This window comes from Corvus hawaiiensis, chromosome 6 (genome assembly GCF_020740725.1).
Source record: "Corvus hawaiiensis isolate bCorHaw1 chromosome 6, bCorHaw1.pri.cur, whole genome shotgun sequence".
Taxonomy (NCBI): Eukaryota; Metazoa; Chordata; class Aves; order Passeriformes; family Corvidae; genus Corvus; species Corvus hawaiiensis.
This window is the reverse complement of record NC_063218.1, coordinates 40,106,681-40,124,156: the sequence shown is the minus strand read 5'-3', so window position 1 is coordinate 40,124,156 and position 17,476 is coordinate 40,106,681. Positions and strand designations below refer to the sequence as shown.

The window sequence follows — 17,476 nt, the reverse complement described above, 5'->3', positions numbered from 1 at the left end:
GCCGGTGCTCACCGAGCGGGGCGCGCCCGGCCGAGAGAGCGGGGGGAGGCGTGCCGGTGCTCACCGAGCGGGGCGCGCCCGGCCGAGAGAGCGGGGGGAGGCGTGCCGGTGCTCACCGAGCGGGGCGCGCCCGGCCGAGAGAGCGGGGGGAGGCGTGCCGGTGCTCACCGAGCGGGGCGCGCCCGGCCGTGCTGCGCGTTCCCTCCGCGGCGGTGCCGCCGTCTCGGGAGCGCGCGGAGAGCACGCGCTGCGGCTGCCGGATTCAAACGGGCCAATAAGGGGCGCGGGCGCGAGTGCGGGCGGGGCCTGTAGCGGCCAATGGGCGCGGCGGACACTGGGAGGTGCGGGCGGTGCTGGCGATTTCAAACCCCGCCGAGCAGCCGCCGGACTGTCGCCGGCCCGACCCGCCGGGCCCGGGTGAGCCCCGCCGTCCTTGTCCCTTCCCCGGTGAGCCGCGATCCCTTTCCTGTCCGCTCCCCGCGCCCGTGGGAGGGTGGGTAGGCCTTCCCCCTCCGCCAGGGTCGAGCCTCCCCGTTTCTCCCGGGGACCGTGTGGAGGCGTAGTCCCAGCGGCGCGACATCTCCCCATGGGGATGGCCCGGGCCCGCGGGCTGCACCGGCATCCGCCTCCAGAGCCCGGCGGCTCGAGGATTGCGGGTGGTAGCGCTGAGAGGCCGCGGCCTGTACCGCGCCGCGCTGGGGAGGTGTAGCTCGCTCGGGCCGCCCGCGAAGCGAAGCCGATGGGGCCGGTGAGAGCCGCGGGCTCGGCGGTTCCGCTGCGGTTGCTTCCGTCCTGTCGTCGTTGTGGGCCTGGGGCTGCTGGTCGGGGCCTTCCCTGGGAGGCGGCCGGAAGAGTGGGCCCGGGGGCTTGCGGGGGAGCCGGGCACCCCGCGGGGGAGATGCGGACCGGACGCCTTCTGTCCCCCGAGGCTGCGTGTAGGGTTTGTTTCCCCTCCAGAATGTCCTAAGAAAAACGTTCTCTGAGGTGACTGTAGTCTTCAGACAAGAGGCGCGAGCTCATCTCTTATTTCTGCAGCTGTGTTGTTGGGTGCAATTGTTAAGATTGCCAGAGCCTCTCACCAGGAGATGCTTCCTGTTGGATTCTCTCTAGTGTATGCAAGGAGGGGCTGGATAGAAATGTGTGTCCCATGCTTCTGCACACACACCTTTCCACCATTGCATTTGATTTTGTTTCTGAATCAGACAGTCTTGTGATTCTTCCAAAGACAGTAATTTTCAGGTTGGTGTACAGAGGGTTTTCCTCCTGAATTTGGCTCTCTGTCAGTGGGAGACCCGAAGTTTTGCATGACAGAGGCTGAGGAACGATACCTCTGTGCACCTTAAGCAAACCTGGATTCTGTTCTAAGAATAAAAAAAAAAAAAATTAAAAAAGCTACTGTTTTCTAATTGATTTATGTTTGCTGTGTATCATCTGTCTGATTGAGATTTTTATTTTTCACTGATTTATTTTGTGTTTAGTGTTTGATTTTTTGCTATATCTGCTGAACTGCAGTGCAGTTACAGTTGCCTTGTGCAGGTGAGAAGGGGATGAGTAGCTGTCGGGATGTTGAGCTACCAGCTATGGGAGCCCTTCCTTATGTATTTGTGGTGTATCAAAGAAAGCATTGCTATAGGCTTTCAGTGAATCTATTAGTTTGAAACTGTAAAGCTGCTTATTTCAGAATGCATGGAGTCTCAAATATTGGAGTATTCTAAAAGTCTACTCACAAAAGTCTATCACTAAAACTTTGAGATAGGTTCAGCTCAGAAGGAAGAATGATTGAGTGCAACTTGCCTGTATAGTTTTGACTCTTTGGTGTCCAACATGAGATCAGTTGATAGTGCAAAATTTAGAATTTGGTTTGGTTTTCCTGCCTCAGACTTGATTTCTCTTTAAACTTTGCTGTTTTGGTAGCTTCCCCCCATATTGAACTGATAGCTTCACTTTTTTTTTTTTTTTCTTTTTCCTTCAAGAACTGTGATAGGGCTAAGCCTTATAAGCAACATTGAGAGAGTGATATATCAAAGCAGAATCCCTGGTAAACGGCCTTCAGGTACGGCAGACTGTTTCTGAACAAATGGTTGTAGATGTATTGAAAGTAATTCTCAAAACCACAAAGTCGGGTACATTAACTAGGAAAAGATTATGTGATGACTTGAACAGAAATTTAAATTTCAGAAGTATGGGAGTTATTCAGACTGCTTTAGATCTGTATTGATGGAAAGCTTCTCCCTTGATATTCTAATATAAAAAAAGGGAATGCATGGTGATGAAACATGATTCCTGGTTCTTGTACACATAGGACTTGTATTTTGTCAGACTTAACTTTCATGCTGGCTCTTGTCCTTTCCCTTGTATGGGCCAGCTATGTAAGCTGGCCCTCTGCTTCTGAAAACATGGTCTGCCACGGTGGGGCTGTGCTCTCATATCAGCATCTGCTGAAACGGGAAGATCTTGTTTTGTTTAATAGTCAGTGCAGAAAACCTGAATTTCAGTGTAATGTTATAAATTGTTTCACTCTGTGTGTTCAGTGATAAATTTACAGCTGAAATGCACTTGGCATGTTGTATGCTCCTTTAGTCAATCCTTTTTTGTACTTGTTTTTTGCTACCCAGTTGTCATCTGCAGATGTAGCACTTCTTTTTGCCCTTTCTTGTACGTCACTTAACACACATCTTGAACAGTACACACAATTAGAAATTGCTCTGAATGTTCTGTGGAGTAGAGATACCTATCTTAATTATCTAATTTGGAGGATTTTGTTGGGTAGGATGTATGATTGGAAGGACACATGAGAGATGTAAATGCTTGCAAACCTTCTAATTAAGGTTTTCAAAATCATGGTCAGTGTTCATCTGGTTCCCTTTTTCCCTGTTCCTAATTCTCCTCTGCTCCACACTACCATCAGCTGTCCTTATGTGGTTTATAAAAGAAATGTATAAACTTGTATTGCTAATTTGTTTGTAAATTATTTAATGTAAATGGTTTGTCAAGTCTTTGCCAGAGTAGGATGGCATTAAAGCCATTTGCATCTGTAGCAGAGTAGTTGGTTCAAGACAACATAGCCTAAGACTAATAAGGTGTTGCTGTCGTTGCTGATGCTTTGTTGTAGAATGTTCCCAGTGGTTCATGTTATATGGGTGGAGTTCTGAAGTGATATGGAAAAGCCCTGTACCTTTGTGTTTAAACTAAATATTGCCTTGCACTAGGCAGTGTTGCTCTGGCTTGTTTGAATAAAGAGTCTCTTGACCTGAGCAGTTGTATATTATCTGGGCTTGTCTCTATGATAGCTCGATTTCTGTAAACATCAGATGTTGAAAAGCAGAATCTGCTGTGCATGTCCATACCTTCCTGTTGCAGGGGACAGAGTGAGGTGGTAGGAAAAGTAACTTGGACAGTTATTCAGTGGGGAGCATGGCTGGTGCTCGCAGTGCCTAGAAGAGGCTTCTTTCTTCAGCTAGCTAAAAAGATGGCTGGAGAAATACAGCCTTGCATCACATGGCTTGATGCTCTTCTGAGGAGGAAGCTAGTGACAGCCAGTTTCCACCATACCAGCATCTTCAGTTGCTATTGTCACTGTAGAAAAGGCGTCTCAAAATGTCAGACGATGGGCTAGAGAGATTGCTGATGAATCAGCTTCACCAGAGTGCTGTCATTACACATCTCGCAGCAGCATGAAATGCGGGGATGGTATGGGCTCTTCGTTCGTACCTCCTTTGGAAGGCACTGTTTCTCCTTCCCCACGGCTGGCCTCGTTCCTCCTGTCGGATTTCAGAACCGCTCCCTCCTTCAATTAGGGATTGCTGGATGATTGGTGGCCTGGGATAATGTCTGCTGCATGCTCGGGTATGACCGCAGCTCCCTGTGTTAGAGTAGTAATTGTTCTGACGGGTATGGGCGTTCGGGGTATGACTCATGAGGACAGCAGGCCTGGCGGGCCGAGCTGGTCACTGGTCGCCGGCCCGGCGGCCCCTTTCCCGCCGGGAGGCGGCACCGCAGCCGCCGGCAGGGCCGTGCAGCGCAGTGCCCGCTGCCGCCCGCCTGGCCCCGCGGGGGCTGCTCCGCGGTGGCGGGAAGGGAGCGCGATGTGCCCGGGGCTGCTGCGGGGTCAGCGCAGCGGGGCTGGCGCTGTCCTGCCCTGCCCTGCCCGCCTTTGTTTGGCCCCGGCGCGGGCCGGCTCCCGCCCAGGTGCGGCCGCGGCGCCCCGAGCCCCGCCCGCGGCGGGGAGGGGCTCGTCCCGGCCCGCCCGTGGTTCCCGCCTGCTGCCGCCGGGAGCCGGCCCGGAGCTGTCAGGGTGAGTGTCCGGCCCGGCCCGGCCAAGCCGCGGGCGGTGCGCGGCGACGCTGGCAGGGCTTGGCCCGGCCCGGCCCGGCCTGGCCGGGCCGCGGGGCGGAGGCGGCGGGCAGAGACAATGCCGGGCGGGCGGGCGGGCGGCCTGCTCGCCGTGCCCGGCCGCGGCCTGCGGCTAGACACCCGCGGAACGGGAAACATCGCTGGGCTGCGGGGACGCATCTGGGGCTGCGGGCAGAAGTGGAGGGGGTGCTCTTCTGGAAGGTGCTGGGCATGGCGGGGGCGCCGCTAGTTGCAGAGGGAAGCCGTGCTGGAGGGAGCTTCCCTTGGCGAAGGAGGAAGCTAGTGATGTCTCCGCGGGAGCTTTCCTTCATCAGCAGTTCAGGCCGTCCTTTTAAAGAACATCGCATGAGCCTTTTCATGCCTGAGCTTTGTAAAACCTCTTGAGGGGTGGGGGACTTTACAGCTTATAAGCACAGTCCCACCGACATCTTTCACTCCAACAGTCCATCCTTAGAATTATGTCAGTGCATGCCTGTGCACTTGCCCGTGGGTTGCCCTTTTCCCTTTTGCCCTTCTTGTCTCCGTAAGACTGGCTTCACTCCAGGCTTACCCATGCAGTTAGAAATTGCTTTTGGTCTTTGCTGTAACAGAAGGTCAGTTTATTTTGCATTGTCTTTCACTTTTAGATGAGTGGAAAAGAACGGCCCTGGTTACTTTCACAGGCCATGTATTAAAACTTATCCTTCCAGAGAAACTAAGTATTTATATCTCTTACCAATAACTTGTCATTTATGCTGTTAAAATTTCACTGAGGTGAGTTAGGACATACAAGTTAGAGCAGGCAAGAGAGAATTTAATGCTGTTTGTTCGTGAATACCATTTCATTGCTGCTGAAGCCGTAGCTTCTCTTTAGCATGCATTTCTCCTTTTTCTTTTCATTATTCTGAGGTTTTGCTATTTTTTCAGCAAGAATCTTGTATCTTGCAAGTTATAATTCATCTGTCAATTGAAAATGCCAGCCTTTAAAATTTGGTAAAATTTTTATTGCCTACTGTGTTATGATTACTTGAGTCTTCAACCTTTTTTCTGATCTACTTTATGTTGCGTCCAATGGGAAGGTTTGGCTAGCAAATACAAAAAACCCATGTTGGACTAAACTTCTAAGAAAGTGAAATTTCATTGTTTCAGAGCCGAAGAGCAAATGTGACCCAAAACTGCCATTAAATGAATAAACAAACAAAATTTTTTCTGCTAGGAAAACTGTGGCTGCACTAACAGAGATCTGTCTTGCAGGAAGTACAGTTTTATCTGAAATGTGACATCCAACCATATACACTCCAAATTTGTGCCCTACTGTATAGGAACATTTCAAACAGATTTTTCCTTTAAAAAGACCTGTCTTGATTTCTCAGAACTTAGTCTTGAGTAATGCTTTTGAGAATCTTTCAAAATATGAAAATATTTGATGATGTTCTTGTGCCACAGTAGTATTCAATAGGTGAAAGTGAGTAGGGAGAAGTAGACAGTCAGTATCAATAAAACAGCTGGTTTTGTTTAGCATAAAATGGCTTCCTATTTTGCCATTGTACATCTGTAGAAAATCGTCTGGAAGCTGACACTTAACAATAAAATGTAATGATAGGTGATGAATGTATGCTTCAAAAGAAATCACATTTCCGAATGTTAATGATGAAAAGACTTTTCCTTAGTGGTACCCCATGCTATAACCTATAATGTTAATGCAGTTCAGCTCTCAAAATTGTAGCTGGAAAAGCATTTATTTGGAAGTTGAGTAGGAGCTGCTCAGAGTAGTGCATGGTTAATCCAAACTTTGATGTTTTGATACTTTGCCACAATCTTTTAATGTGTTGGTAAATTTGTTTCCAAACTTACTTACATTCATTTGAGAATTTTCACTTTTACATTTGAAACTCTTGCATTTATGCTACCTTGTAAATGCTTTCCACTCTTGCCACATCTTGTGTGATCTCCCTTAAAAAGATCCTGTTCTTTTCTTGATGGTCTTCATTTTCTCACTGTTCCATAATATAAACTTGCCCTGCCAAGAACTGTCAGGGAAGATTTGTTCTTCATTTCCACTACAGATTTCTCAGGTGACTTGCTTTTGGAAATGTTGCATTGACCAGTTTTATGACAGATGTCTCTCACAAAACTAACTTTGGTGGTTCAGTTGCTTCAGAAGTATTGTTTTCTGGATTTTACAAAGTGAATGTTGTTACTGAAAGTCTTAATTCTGTTTGTTCCAAGTTGTGGCAACAGAAAAAATCTATGTAGGTCAAACGCTTCATTGCTGCAAATTCACTAGTAATAACAGAATTTAGCTGTGTTACCGTATAATGAGGTCACTTGCTACTTGGATGTTGAGAAGGACTTGAGGTTTACGTGTCTTTGCAAAGAAGCTTTTAAGAAAAACCTTTTTGTCAAATGTGGGATACACTATGATTATACAGAACCCAGTGACTTAATTGAAAGGAGAAGCAACTGTCTCTTATTCTTGTAAATGCAAGATGTAGACAGTACAAAATCTTGGCATTTGGACAAATGTGAGCAGTGATGAAGCTAGAAAGACTGGATGTTTAAGAAGGAGCTTTCCCTCTGTGACCATGGAATACTTTTTGAGAAATTCTGTTCTAGAGGGATTTGTCAATTGCTGGGGGAAGTATAGTTTTATCACTATTTTTAGATGCCAGAGTCAGTGTAGAAGGCAACTTAACCCATTTTTTAATTGAAGTATTGATTGTAGATGTTAATGACAGAAAGTAGTAGGGGAACTGAATTGACTAGACTGAAAAAATAGGTGAAATGCTGTTTCATGGTCATTCAGCTTCCCTCCTTCTGTCTCTCTTATTATGTGTGATCCCCCCAAGGTGAGTACATTGTGACGTGGGAAGGGAAATCCTAGATCCTTTTCTTCTAGATTCTGTAATGTATCGCTAGTGTACAAGCAAAAGGTTGTACTTTGTGGCAGTGAACTGTTGTATATGTGTATGGGCAAAAATAATTGTAAATCAGTATTAGTCCTGTAATGGACAAGCCTTTTTAATAGAGTTGCTATTGACTAGGGTTTGAACTGAATTGAGGTTTGTAGTACTTGATTGAGGACTGTCCTACAATGAGACTTCTTTCCTTGGCAGAACAGATCTCCAGAGAGAAATAAATGTTTCTTTTTATTGTTGAAGTAGGAAGTTCATGCTTTTGTCAGTTTTCTAAAAAACAGAGTTTAGATGTCTAATACAGGTTTCAAAATTTTATCCTGTTGTTTCTGTTGCTGGCAGGTGTGTTAGTGCTTTCTTTCCCCCCCCCCCCCCCCCCTTTTTTTTTTTTGTTGTGAATAACTGTTATCCTTGTATTGGTTCCTCATGTGTTCTTCAACAACAACAACAAAATATAAAGAGGCAATAGCTTGAGTTAGTTCCAAGTTTCTGATTAAGAATCAGAACTACCTAATTTTCTATGAAGTTCACTCTGCTTGTTCTTCACAAAGGTGTATGTGACATTGCGAAGAAACTGCTGCATCTATTTATGTTGTCTGCATCCACACTGAGGAAGTACTCCATTATTTCTGTACTGGTGCATTAAAATGAAGATATTCCTAATACAATCTCATTTTATACTGGCAAAGCTGTCTTTGCTGATGGCACTTGGCTGCAGAACTAACTTGAGTGATAGGGAATTTTACTGCTGGAAACTGTGTTCACCTTAGGGCACTCCTGCATCCTTTGCTAGGTTGGCTGTTTGGAAAGCTTTTCATGTAAATTCAGTCTCATTTCTTGCTTTTGGAGAGAAGTCACCACCTTCATAGAATTAGATCTATTTTACCCCCCACCTCTGTGTTTGCCATGCTTTTGGGTGTGGGGTGGTGCTTTTTTTGTGTTGTTTTGGTGTGCGTGTTTGATTTTTGGTTTTTGATGGGTTTGGGTTTTTTGTTAGGTTGTTTTTTTTTAATAGGTAAAATGCATTGGGTTTGAATCAGGAGTCTAATTTCTATTTAATTTTGAACTCTTTCACTAGGCTGAAGGAGGGATAAGAGGAGAGGTTGGGGCAGAGAAAACATAAGCAGGAATTTAAACAGATGAAAGCAGATCCATTGCAAAAGGCTGATGAGGTTTGGATGCAGTAACTCACTTGCCCTTTTGACCTCGTATGATTGTTTGAGGTTGGTATGGCCTTTGAGTTGTATTCTTATTGTAAAGTTTAATTTGGAGTGCCGTTTTTGTCAATTCCTGACATGGAGGAATGCTGTGACTAGGGTTTTGTTTTGTTTTTCAGTAAGTTGAACAGTTAGAAAGGTAGTGAAACAGAATTAACAGTTCAGTAGAATGGATTTTAGGTAGCCTCACTTCTGAGTGCTTTTCTTCTTACATAATGAGCAGATCCTTTCATTCTTAGTGGTTTACAGTTCTTTGGCCCTCCCAAAAAGATTTTTTTTTTCTTTAGAAGCACACTTGGCACCACTGTGCTGATGTCAAGAAAAAATAGCCATATTGTTGTTTGTTTGATGAGAAAGGAAATGAGAAGGACAAACCATAATAATGCTTGGATACACTTGTTTATATATGTAGTCAACTTGTGTTCTGACATTGACTCTTGTTTTACTGCCATTGGGCAAATTAATAGTTCATGCATTTATAGTGAGAACAGTATTAACATCCATAGGAACTTGTAAATATTTAAGGCAAGCTTAGTGTAATTTGCTGTGAGGCTCTGTGTGTTGGTGACAGGTAGGGGTTTTGGAGTTCTTTGTGTTTCTTAATGGTTTTTCTTTTTTAATTATTGGGAGGTTGGGTTGTTATTTTTTTAAGTATCTTCTAACTAATCCAGGAAGGAATAAAAAAGGTTGTTTTTACTGTAGGCTGTTGCTAGCCTAATTTTGCCGTCGAGTTAGCTGTGTCTGTAAGTGTTGTGTGGCTGACCAGAAGGCTTTGAAGAACTTGCTTATATTAATTTATGTGAGTGGAAATACACTCCTAATTCAAGGGATTAATTTTCTACAGAGAACCTCTGAGTATTAGGTGAAATACTTTGTATGCTAAAGTATACAGTTTTGCTGGTATAGGCTGAATTTCTGTTAGGAGCATTCTACTAGTGTTGTGTGCTTATATGCCTGTAGTGATTAATTGTTGTATATGGTCGGGTTATAGAGTTTTGGGCTTGGTCTGTGAATTCAAACTGGTGTGTTGAAATGTGTTACTCCATCTCTAGTTTGATTTTGTGTGTATAAATAACACTGGGAGCTCTTTTTACTGCTGCTGCTATTTTCATTTTGCTGATCTCTCTGCATCAGACATGTTCTCTCATTATTTTCTGAGCAGTCAGGTTAGTTGTACAATAAGTCTGAGACAGGCATTGAGCCTGAGATCTCATCTGTCATACTGTAATAGTGTTCTTATTTTAATCTAAAGGGAAGGGGGAACCACTAAAACTTGAATGAGTAAGGATTTGAGCCCTACACGTGGCAAGAAATTGATCTCTTGTTGACAGTTGCTGACGCTGCCTACATTAGAATTAGGGCAAAAATGGGTTTTGTTCTTCTCAGTAACTGTTCATTTCAGTTGTGCTGTTTGTAAAATTGTTAAAATGACTGTCCTTACACTTGCATCTGATTATTTTTTGACACTGATTCATGGCACCTGTTGCTAAAAGCATGTGTCAGTAAGAGTCAGTGTTTAATGTTGATGGCAACTCACTTTGGTTTAGTGCCTTTAGCTGTAGTACATTCTTCCTCAAGCTTAGGTGAGGTTATATTCCACATGCTTTTTTGGCTTACTAAAACTTTCACTGACTGAGACTTGTGTCAGAAATACTACAAACTGCACTGCTCTCTAATGGCTTCTGGTAATTTTCTAGGGCTTAAAAAATAGTGAAATAGTGGTCTGGTCTTCAAGGTCTGTACCGAAATATAATTACAACCTTGGATCGCATATTAGCGATGAGATTTGCTACAGAAGTGGGGGGGGGGGAGGGGGGCTGGGTTTTTTTTGTTTTGTGTTTTTGTATTTTTTAGGTATAACTATGGATACACCCAATATGTATTTTTCTGTTTTCTAACTTGTCCTTATCTCCACAGAAATTACTGTAGTTATAGAGAGAGCTTGATTTACAATGGGGGACGACAGTGAGTGGATGAAGCTGCCCATTGATCAGAAATGTGAACACAAGGTAGGAAATCTTGGATTTGGCTTGCTGCGTATCTCTGCTTCTGGTGATTTTGTAGTGCTTCTCTATCTAAATACACCATAGTTAGGTAATCTTGACAGCTGCTTGGTGTGAGTATTAACAGCTCTGAAACTGCATCAGCTCTATCCAACCTAGAGGTTGAATAACCTTTATTAAGCAGATTTTAGTAGCATGGTATGGCGTAAGCTTGTGCACTGAAAGATCAGTTTGCTCATTCACGTGGAGAAATTACTCATCTGTAGCTGCAGCTATTGTTGGGCTCCCACCTCCTCATTGGTGGTTGCTAGAACTTAGGAAGAGCAGTGGGGAAGACTGGCATCTCTCTATCCAGGTCATTCTTGGCAGGAGAAAAACAAGTATTTTGTCCTGTTGCATGTTATTAATATAGACATTGAGGAGAAATCTGCAGGTGCCAGCTTGATGAGTATACTTTCAAGTATGGTTGAAGAGCTTTGTGAGATTGGTGAGTTAAGGTTGTACTAGCGCAACATTTAAATGTCCAATTTCTGCTTCCAGCTATGGAAAGCCAGATTAAACGGTTATGAAGAAGCCCTGAAGCTCTTCCAGAAGATAGATGATGAAAAGAGTCCTGAATGGTCCAAGTATCTTGGATTGATAAAGAAATTTGTGACTGACTCCAATGCAGTGGCTCAGCTGAAAGGACTGGAAGCAGCTCTTGCTTATGTTGAAAATGCTCATGTAGCTGGGAAGTAAGTAGCCTTTCCTTGCTGCTCTTAGGCTGTTAGGACAGTTTAATGTGCCTCTCTGAGAAAGGCTGCAGCTGCATGTAAATTGTGCAGTGGCCACTAACAATTCTGATCTCGCTCGTTAAGAGCAGATCTTGCTTTCTAATCCAGAGAACTTGCCAAATGACAGGCTTTCCTTGTGGATGGCCTCCATGTGCATATTAATTTGTCACAAATTGCTTGCAGTGTTCTAAGAAACTATTGAAGGCGCTAGTAAAAATTTCTGAAATGGCAAAAAAAGTAAATCAGTAATGTGGTGGTGTAAGTGCTATGAACTGGAATCTCTGTTCTTGTGTGATTGAAACAGTCTTACCTGTACAGGAAGGAGCCTTTTTTTCAGGTGGATGTTTGTGTAATTCATACATGAAATAAAGTGTAGTTAGGTTTATATGATGTTGCATCCAGCATAACCAATATGAATCTCCATACCTGCCAATTTCTTCACTGGATGTTTTTTAGTACTTCTCTGTTGTCTAGCCCATGAAATAGGCCATACTGAGGGTGAAATAAAAAGCACATAATAGGCTAGATTAGTGCTTTTGTCCACTGACTTTGTGACCTGATTAAATGAATAAAAGTCTTACTTAAAAACAAATAAACCCAAAGCTTTGTTTAAAAATCTAACAACCTTGCACACTCCTTGACTTAAAAGTGATGTAAATGATTTTGTTTATCTGAAGCTTGGAACGATATGTGAAATACTGTCCTGGGATTATGTACTGATACAGATAACATATTGCAACGTATACAAATCCAGGACATGGCATTTTTGTGAACCTCAACTAGAGAATGTTAATACACTCCTGAGAACGTCTACTATTCACTGGTGTAGTCTGGTGTTACAATCATGTTAACTATGATCTGTGTTCTTTTAATTAAACCAGATGTCAAAGTCATTCCTTACAAAAGGTTATTTCCCTGAAGGTTATCTTAAGATGTAGTCCCTTTTATGTGAAGACTTGTTGGGTTTTAATCTGGTTTCAGTGTTGCGTGTGTTTTTTTCTGTAGATAATGATGTAGAACACTTAATTCACGTAAATGTTTCAAAAGTAATACTCTCTCACCTTTCAGGACAACAGGAGAAGTAGCATCTGGAGTTGTAAATAAAGTGTTCAATCAGCCAAAGGCCAGAGCAAAAGAGCTGGGTCTAGATATATGTCTAATGTATATAGAAATTGAGAAAGGAGAGGCAATACAAGAAGAATTATTAAAGGGTCTGGACAACAAGAACCCGAAAATCATAGTAGCATGTATAGAGACACTGAGGAAAGCACTAAGGTAAGCTTTTATAGTTCATGGTGTTTTTTGTGGTTTTCTTCTTTGCTTTTTCCTCACCCCAGCAATATGTGGAGTCTAATTTTATTGCTTAAGTTTTTAGCAGGCCCTTGTTATTGTTGAGTAGAATGCATCTTTCCTGAACTGGTATTTTTTGGCAACAACAGTTGACAGCATCATAGGATCTGTTAGATGTGAGGGTTGTCAATGTTGTACAAGCCTCATCTGAATCTCTTTTCATTCATGGTAACTGTTTACCAAACTTGCATTTTCCCAGCCTCTGAAAGAAGGGCAACATTAGTGAGTCTTGTTACAGACTGTGAAGCTTCTCTTCTGAGTATCTGTAATAAACTCACTGATGTGAAAACTAAAATGTAGTTTGGTTTTTTGGTTTTTTTTTAAACCACTGTTTTCTTCACTGGTGCGGACATGTTTAATTGGGTACACAGTGTGTGTTTTTAGAAGAAGAAAAAGAAAACCAAGCTCATTGCACAGTAAGCTTCTATTGTCTATATAATAATTCCTTTATTGACCAGGAGAGCTGCTAGTACTCCCTAAAAATCAATTCCAATTTAAGATGCTGTAGTAGGCTTCAGTATTACATTAATTTTTGGTTCCACATCAAGTTTGTTTGCTGCCTTTGAGTGAAAAATGCTAGGGCTTTATGAAATTCTTATACTTGGTGTATATATAGTTTACTGAGCATTAGGTGTTTTTTTAAAGGAAACAGGTAATTTTGGAATTTATGGACAAAACACTTCTTTCTGAGTAAAGTAGCTCATGTGAAAACTGTATCATTTATGTGGAGAGTGCCTTATGCTGTATTTCTTTTAGAGAACTTGCTGAGGCATACATGGAGATGATCCTTGTTAAACTAATTGTTTCAGGCTTTGGTAATGTCAAAATAAAGCTTTGGGCTTAACACATTACCTATGATTCTGCTATGTGAAACTACTGTCCTATATTTAAGAACATATTTTAGCTATTTAAAATTGCTTATCTAGTTAAATGTCCTTTTAACACTTTTAACAGTGCAGTGTAATTAGAAACCTGCATAACCTTCCTCAGTATCTTTCAACTAACTACTTCTGTAAAATGTGCCACATATGTTTTGGTTTTTTTTTTCTTACATGTAGTATTTTATTATCTTTGTGATGTTAAGATCAAATACTCTCATGCAGCCCTCTTGGCTTAAACTCCATCTTCTGCTTCTGAGCTGTGTTGCTACTTAAATTTTTCTTACGCTTTGGTAGGCTTTCTGCATTGATAACAAAATTTGTCTATGTTGTACCGAGGTGGGTAGCTTGAATGCATAACTAGTTTAATTTCTGGTATTTTCTGTCTTGTGCTAAGGTTTCTGTTCTTTCTTGTTACATAAATTAGATTATATGAATTAGATACTGATAAGTTCGCATAGGCACTTTTCCCAAATGCTCTCTTTTTGAGTCATGATAGAAAAATTGAATTATTGGGCAACTTATTGTTCACATAAACTGTGTTATTTCCAAGACCTCCTGAAGGTTTTTGTACTTAGTATGTTTTATAGTTGGTGTTGAAATAAAATTATGTGCACTAGAATTTGTAGAAAGTGAGACATGTAGATTTTAGTTCTTGAGCAGCCTTTTTTGCTAGCTTTTTTATGTGGAACTTGAATTGGAGGGAACCATAAGAAAAAGTGTGGTGGAAAAAAATTAAGAAGAAGAAATGTTTCTGAAGCAAAAAATTTATTGCTTTTGAGGTGATTTACTTATGATGCCTTAGTAACTACAGCGGTTAATTTTACTATGAGTTTGAAAAGAAAGTTCTTGTGTTCTCATTCATCAGTGATTGAAATAGGAAGTTTCATCTATTAAGTGCAGGAGCACGTAGAATCTCCCGTCAAGGACGGGTGATTGGCTGGGGAAACTTGTTTCATGTGTTCTTTCAGTAGCACATATTTCAACACGTGTTTTCTGTGAAGATGACCCAAGCTCACTCTAATTATCTGGTCCAACAAGTGGAAAAGTGACTAATGCTTTTACTGCAGTTTGCTTCCAAGGATAGACAAAGGAGATTCTATTCTGATTTAACAAAAAAAAAAAAAAAAAAGTAGGTCATACAAATTTTGGTCTAAGGACAGCTTCTTTCTTTCTTCTCTTTTTGTTTTTCCCCCCCGGCAAGGGAGCCGATTTAAGCACCAGATTAGACTAAGTGCTTTGAAGTAATATGAGAGGCCTGATTTTATAATTCCAAACTGGGTGTGGAGGTTAATTTTGATAGGGCATGTATTCTTTAAATCGTACATCATCTCAAAATAATATCTATCGTAATGGTTTGAGTAAATGACAAAATTGCTGAATGTGCACTGTAAGACTTTCATAGACTGTTTTTTAAAAGATTATTTATTTGTGGATTGCTCCCTGGTTCCTGGACACTGATGCTATTCTGTGTGTTTAACTTTCAGTGAATTTGGTTCAAAGATAATCTCACTGAAGCCAATCATAAAAGTATTGCCAAAACTTTTTGAATCTCGGGAAAAGGCTGTTCGAGACGAAGCCAAGCTCCTTGCTGTGGAGATCTACCGTTGGATAAGGGATGCTTTGAAACCTCCATTGCAGAACATAAATTCTGTTCAGGTAGGCAGAAGTATTTCTGTATCCAAACATTTGATCAAACACTTTGATGGTCATCCTCCCTGATTCTGTGGTGTTAGGCATTCTTACAGTCAAAACTGGAATGTGTTTTTTTAGCTCCATGTAACTTCACCCAAAATGTTGGTCACTCTTTGTCATTTGTAAGGAAATTTTAACAATGTTTTGTTGCTCTGAACATACATGAAGTTGTGGGGTGAAGTGTCATACTGAAATGGAGGATAGAAATTGAGCAGTAGAATGGTTGCCCTTATAAAAGACCCTTGAACTGAAAGTCTTCAAGTCAATCATTTTCATTCTCAGTTTCCTTTTTCCTGAAGTTTTTTCCTCTATGCATCTGTTCATACTTGTTTGATGATGCTGAAGATGTGACTGTTGCCCTTCAGGAAGTGGCATTGCATTATGATAGATAGACTATTTCATAATTTTAAAACTTTATAAATTATGCATCCTTTCCTCCTACCCACTTGAGTTAATTGTGTTCAGGTGGAAAGCAGTAGCTTGCTTCAAAAGGGCATGGTTAAAAAAAACCAAACTGTTTCATCAAATGTAGTTCAGTATGTGTGTTTCATCTCAGTTTTAGTGTGTAATAATAGCATGGCTGTAAAGGAAAGCTTCCTTCATGTTCAGCCATTTTTATTTCAAAGTGTCTACAGAGGGCCACACCATTCTGACTGTTCTACAGTTTGTTCTTACATAAATGCTTTGCAATAGTATTCTGTTCTGTGGATATACTTAGTCAAAGACTTCTGAACAGTGAAATGAAGTCACTCCTTTAGTGGCAGAAAAAAAAACTTGAAAGATAGTGCTATCTTGGTTTTGAAATGGGAAAACTGTAATGGGTTGCTTGTCTTGAAATATGTGCATAATGTCTCTGATACAATGACTCTTTTCCCTTTTGGCAGCTAAAAGAACTGGAAGAAGAATGGTTCAAAGTGTCATCAGCTGCTCCTAAGCAGACCAGGTTCCTGCGTTCCCAACAGGAGCTGAAAGCAAAATTTGAGCAGCAGCAGGGACTTGGAGGAGATGCAGATGGAGGTAAACTTCAATCTCTGAACTCCATTGGCAAGTACATTACTTGTATATAGTTTGTGAAGGAATGCTTTAAATTGTAAAGGAGCTTTTACTCAAGCTGGTGCAAAACGTGGAGTGCACTACACAAGAAGAAAATGTCTGCAGGAGGAAGTTTAGATGAAAGAGTATCTGTCTTTTGAAATAGCAAAATCACAGCTGTTTATAGCACTTTCTAAACAATGAGCTTTAGGTGGTGCTCTAGTCAAAATTTTGTGTCACTCTGCTTATATATTTCTCTCTTCTGGTTGCAGGAGGCGATGATGAAGAAGAGGCGGTACCGCAAGTAGATGCATATGAGTTGCTTGAAGCTGTAGAAATTCTTTCCAAGCTTCCCAAAGATTTCTATGAGAAAATAGTAAGCATAAACTTAAATACTACCTGTTAATTCTATGTGTAGCTGATGAGTCTGAAGACTTACGGGTATTCTGCAATGTGTGCTTTAGTGCTGCATGGATAATAACAGACTAGTGTTAATAAAATGTAGACTACCACAAATAAGTCCTAAAGTTGAACTTAGTGGCAAGAAAGCCGTAATTTTAAGGGGCTGAGGTATGTCCTGGGAAAAGATTGTATTTCATATTTCATTGTAATTACTGATGTTGAACTGTAGGGAGACCTTGATTTTCTCAGGATGGAATAAAAGTTTTTAATCTATGGTTTGTGGCAAGTGTGCTTCTCCAGAACTGTTCCTGTTTATAGATTTAATGTAAATTATTTGCTCTGCAGGAAGCAAAAAAGTGGCAAGAAAGGAAAGAAGCTCTAGAGGCTGTTGAACTGCTAGTGAAAAATCCCAAGCTGGAATCAGGAGACTATGCAGACTTGGTGAAAGTTCTCAAAAAGGTAATAAATAAAACCCAGAGTGCACATACAGTTTAATATTTGTTTGTAATTTATTTGTATGATAGTTTAAAAGTTTGAGTTGATATAATACTCATGAGTAGAAAATTACTAGCTGGAACAGTTGTGAAAATAACCCAATATGTGGCCTACTGACTACTGTAAGACATTCTTCTCTGTCTCTGAAACTTGGATTTTCTCTTCAGGTTGTTGGAAAGGATACAAATGTTATGTTAGTTGCTTTGGCTGCCAAATGCCTTGCTGGACTAGCTACAGGCCTCCGAAAGAAATTTGGACAGTATGCAGGGCATGTAAGTAAGAGTATATACTTTTTTTCCTGATTTTATTGATGCTGGACACCTTCTTTCCCTTTCCCTTTTCCCTGTCAAGCCTTGGTATTTATGAAAGGTATTCTTTGTACAA

The 17,476-nt window shown here is 41.6% G+C and overlaps 1 protein-coding gene across 7 annotated transcripts in view; it reads left to right on the top strand.

The window, feature by feature from the left end:
- Nucleotides 1–336: 336 nt before the first annotated feature.
- Nucleotides 337–17,476, top strand: part of CKAP5 (cytoskeleton associated protein 5) — a 53,897-nt gene continuing 36,757 nt past the window's right edge. For 2 of the 7 annotated variants that reach the window (XM_048305901.1, XM_048305895.1), the window contains exons 1-9: nucleotides 337–447; nucleotides 10,382–10,473; nucleotides 11,008–11,201; nucleotides 12,309–12,515; nucleotides 14,956–15,127; nucleotides 16,048–16,180; nucleotides 16,468–16,571; nucleotides 16,943–17,056; nucleotides 17,260–17,364. In XM_048305901.1, the coding sequence (XP_048161858.1) occupies nucleotides 10,417–10,473; nucleotides 11,008–11,201; nucleotides 12,309–12,515; nucleotides 14,956–15,127; nucleotides 16,048–16,180; nucleotides 16,468–16,571; nucleotides 16,943–17,056; nucleotides 17,260–17,364 (1,086 nt within the window). In that variant the 5' untranslated portion in view covers nucleotides 337–447; nucleotides 10,382–10,416. Of the gene's footprint in view, nucleotides 448–1,973; nucleotides 2,054–3,831; nucleotides 3,847–4,219; nucleotides 4,295–8,325; nucleotides 8,471–10,381; nucleotides 10,474–11,007; nucleotides 11,202–12,308; nucleotides 12,516–14,955; nucleotides 15,128–16,047; nucleotides 16,181–16,467; nucleotides 16,572–16,942; nucleotides 17,057–17,259; nucleotides 17,365–17,476 lie in introns of those variants that run through there. The other 5 variants (XM_048305896.1, XM_048305897.1, XM_048305899.1 and 2 more) reach the window with 5 other exon arrangements.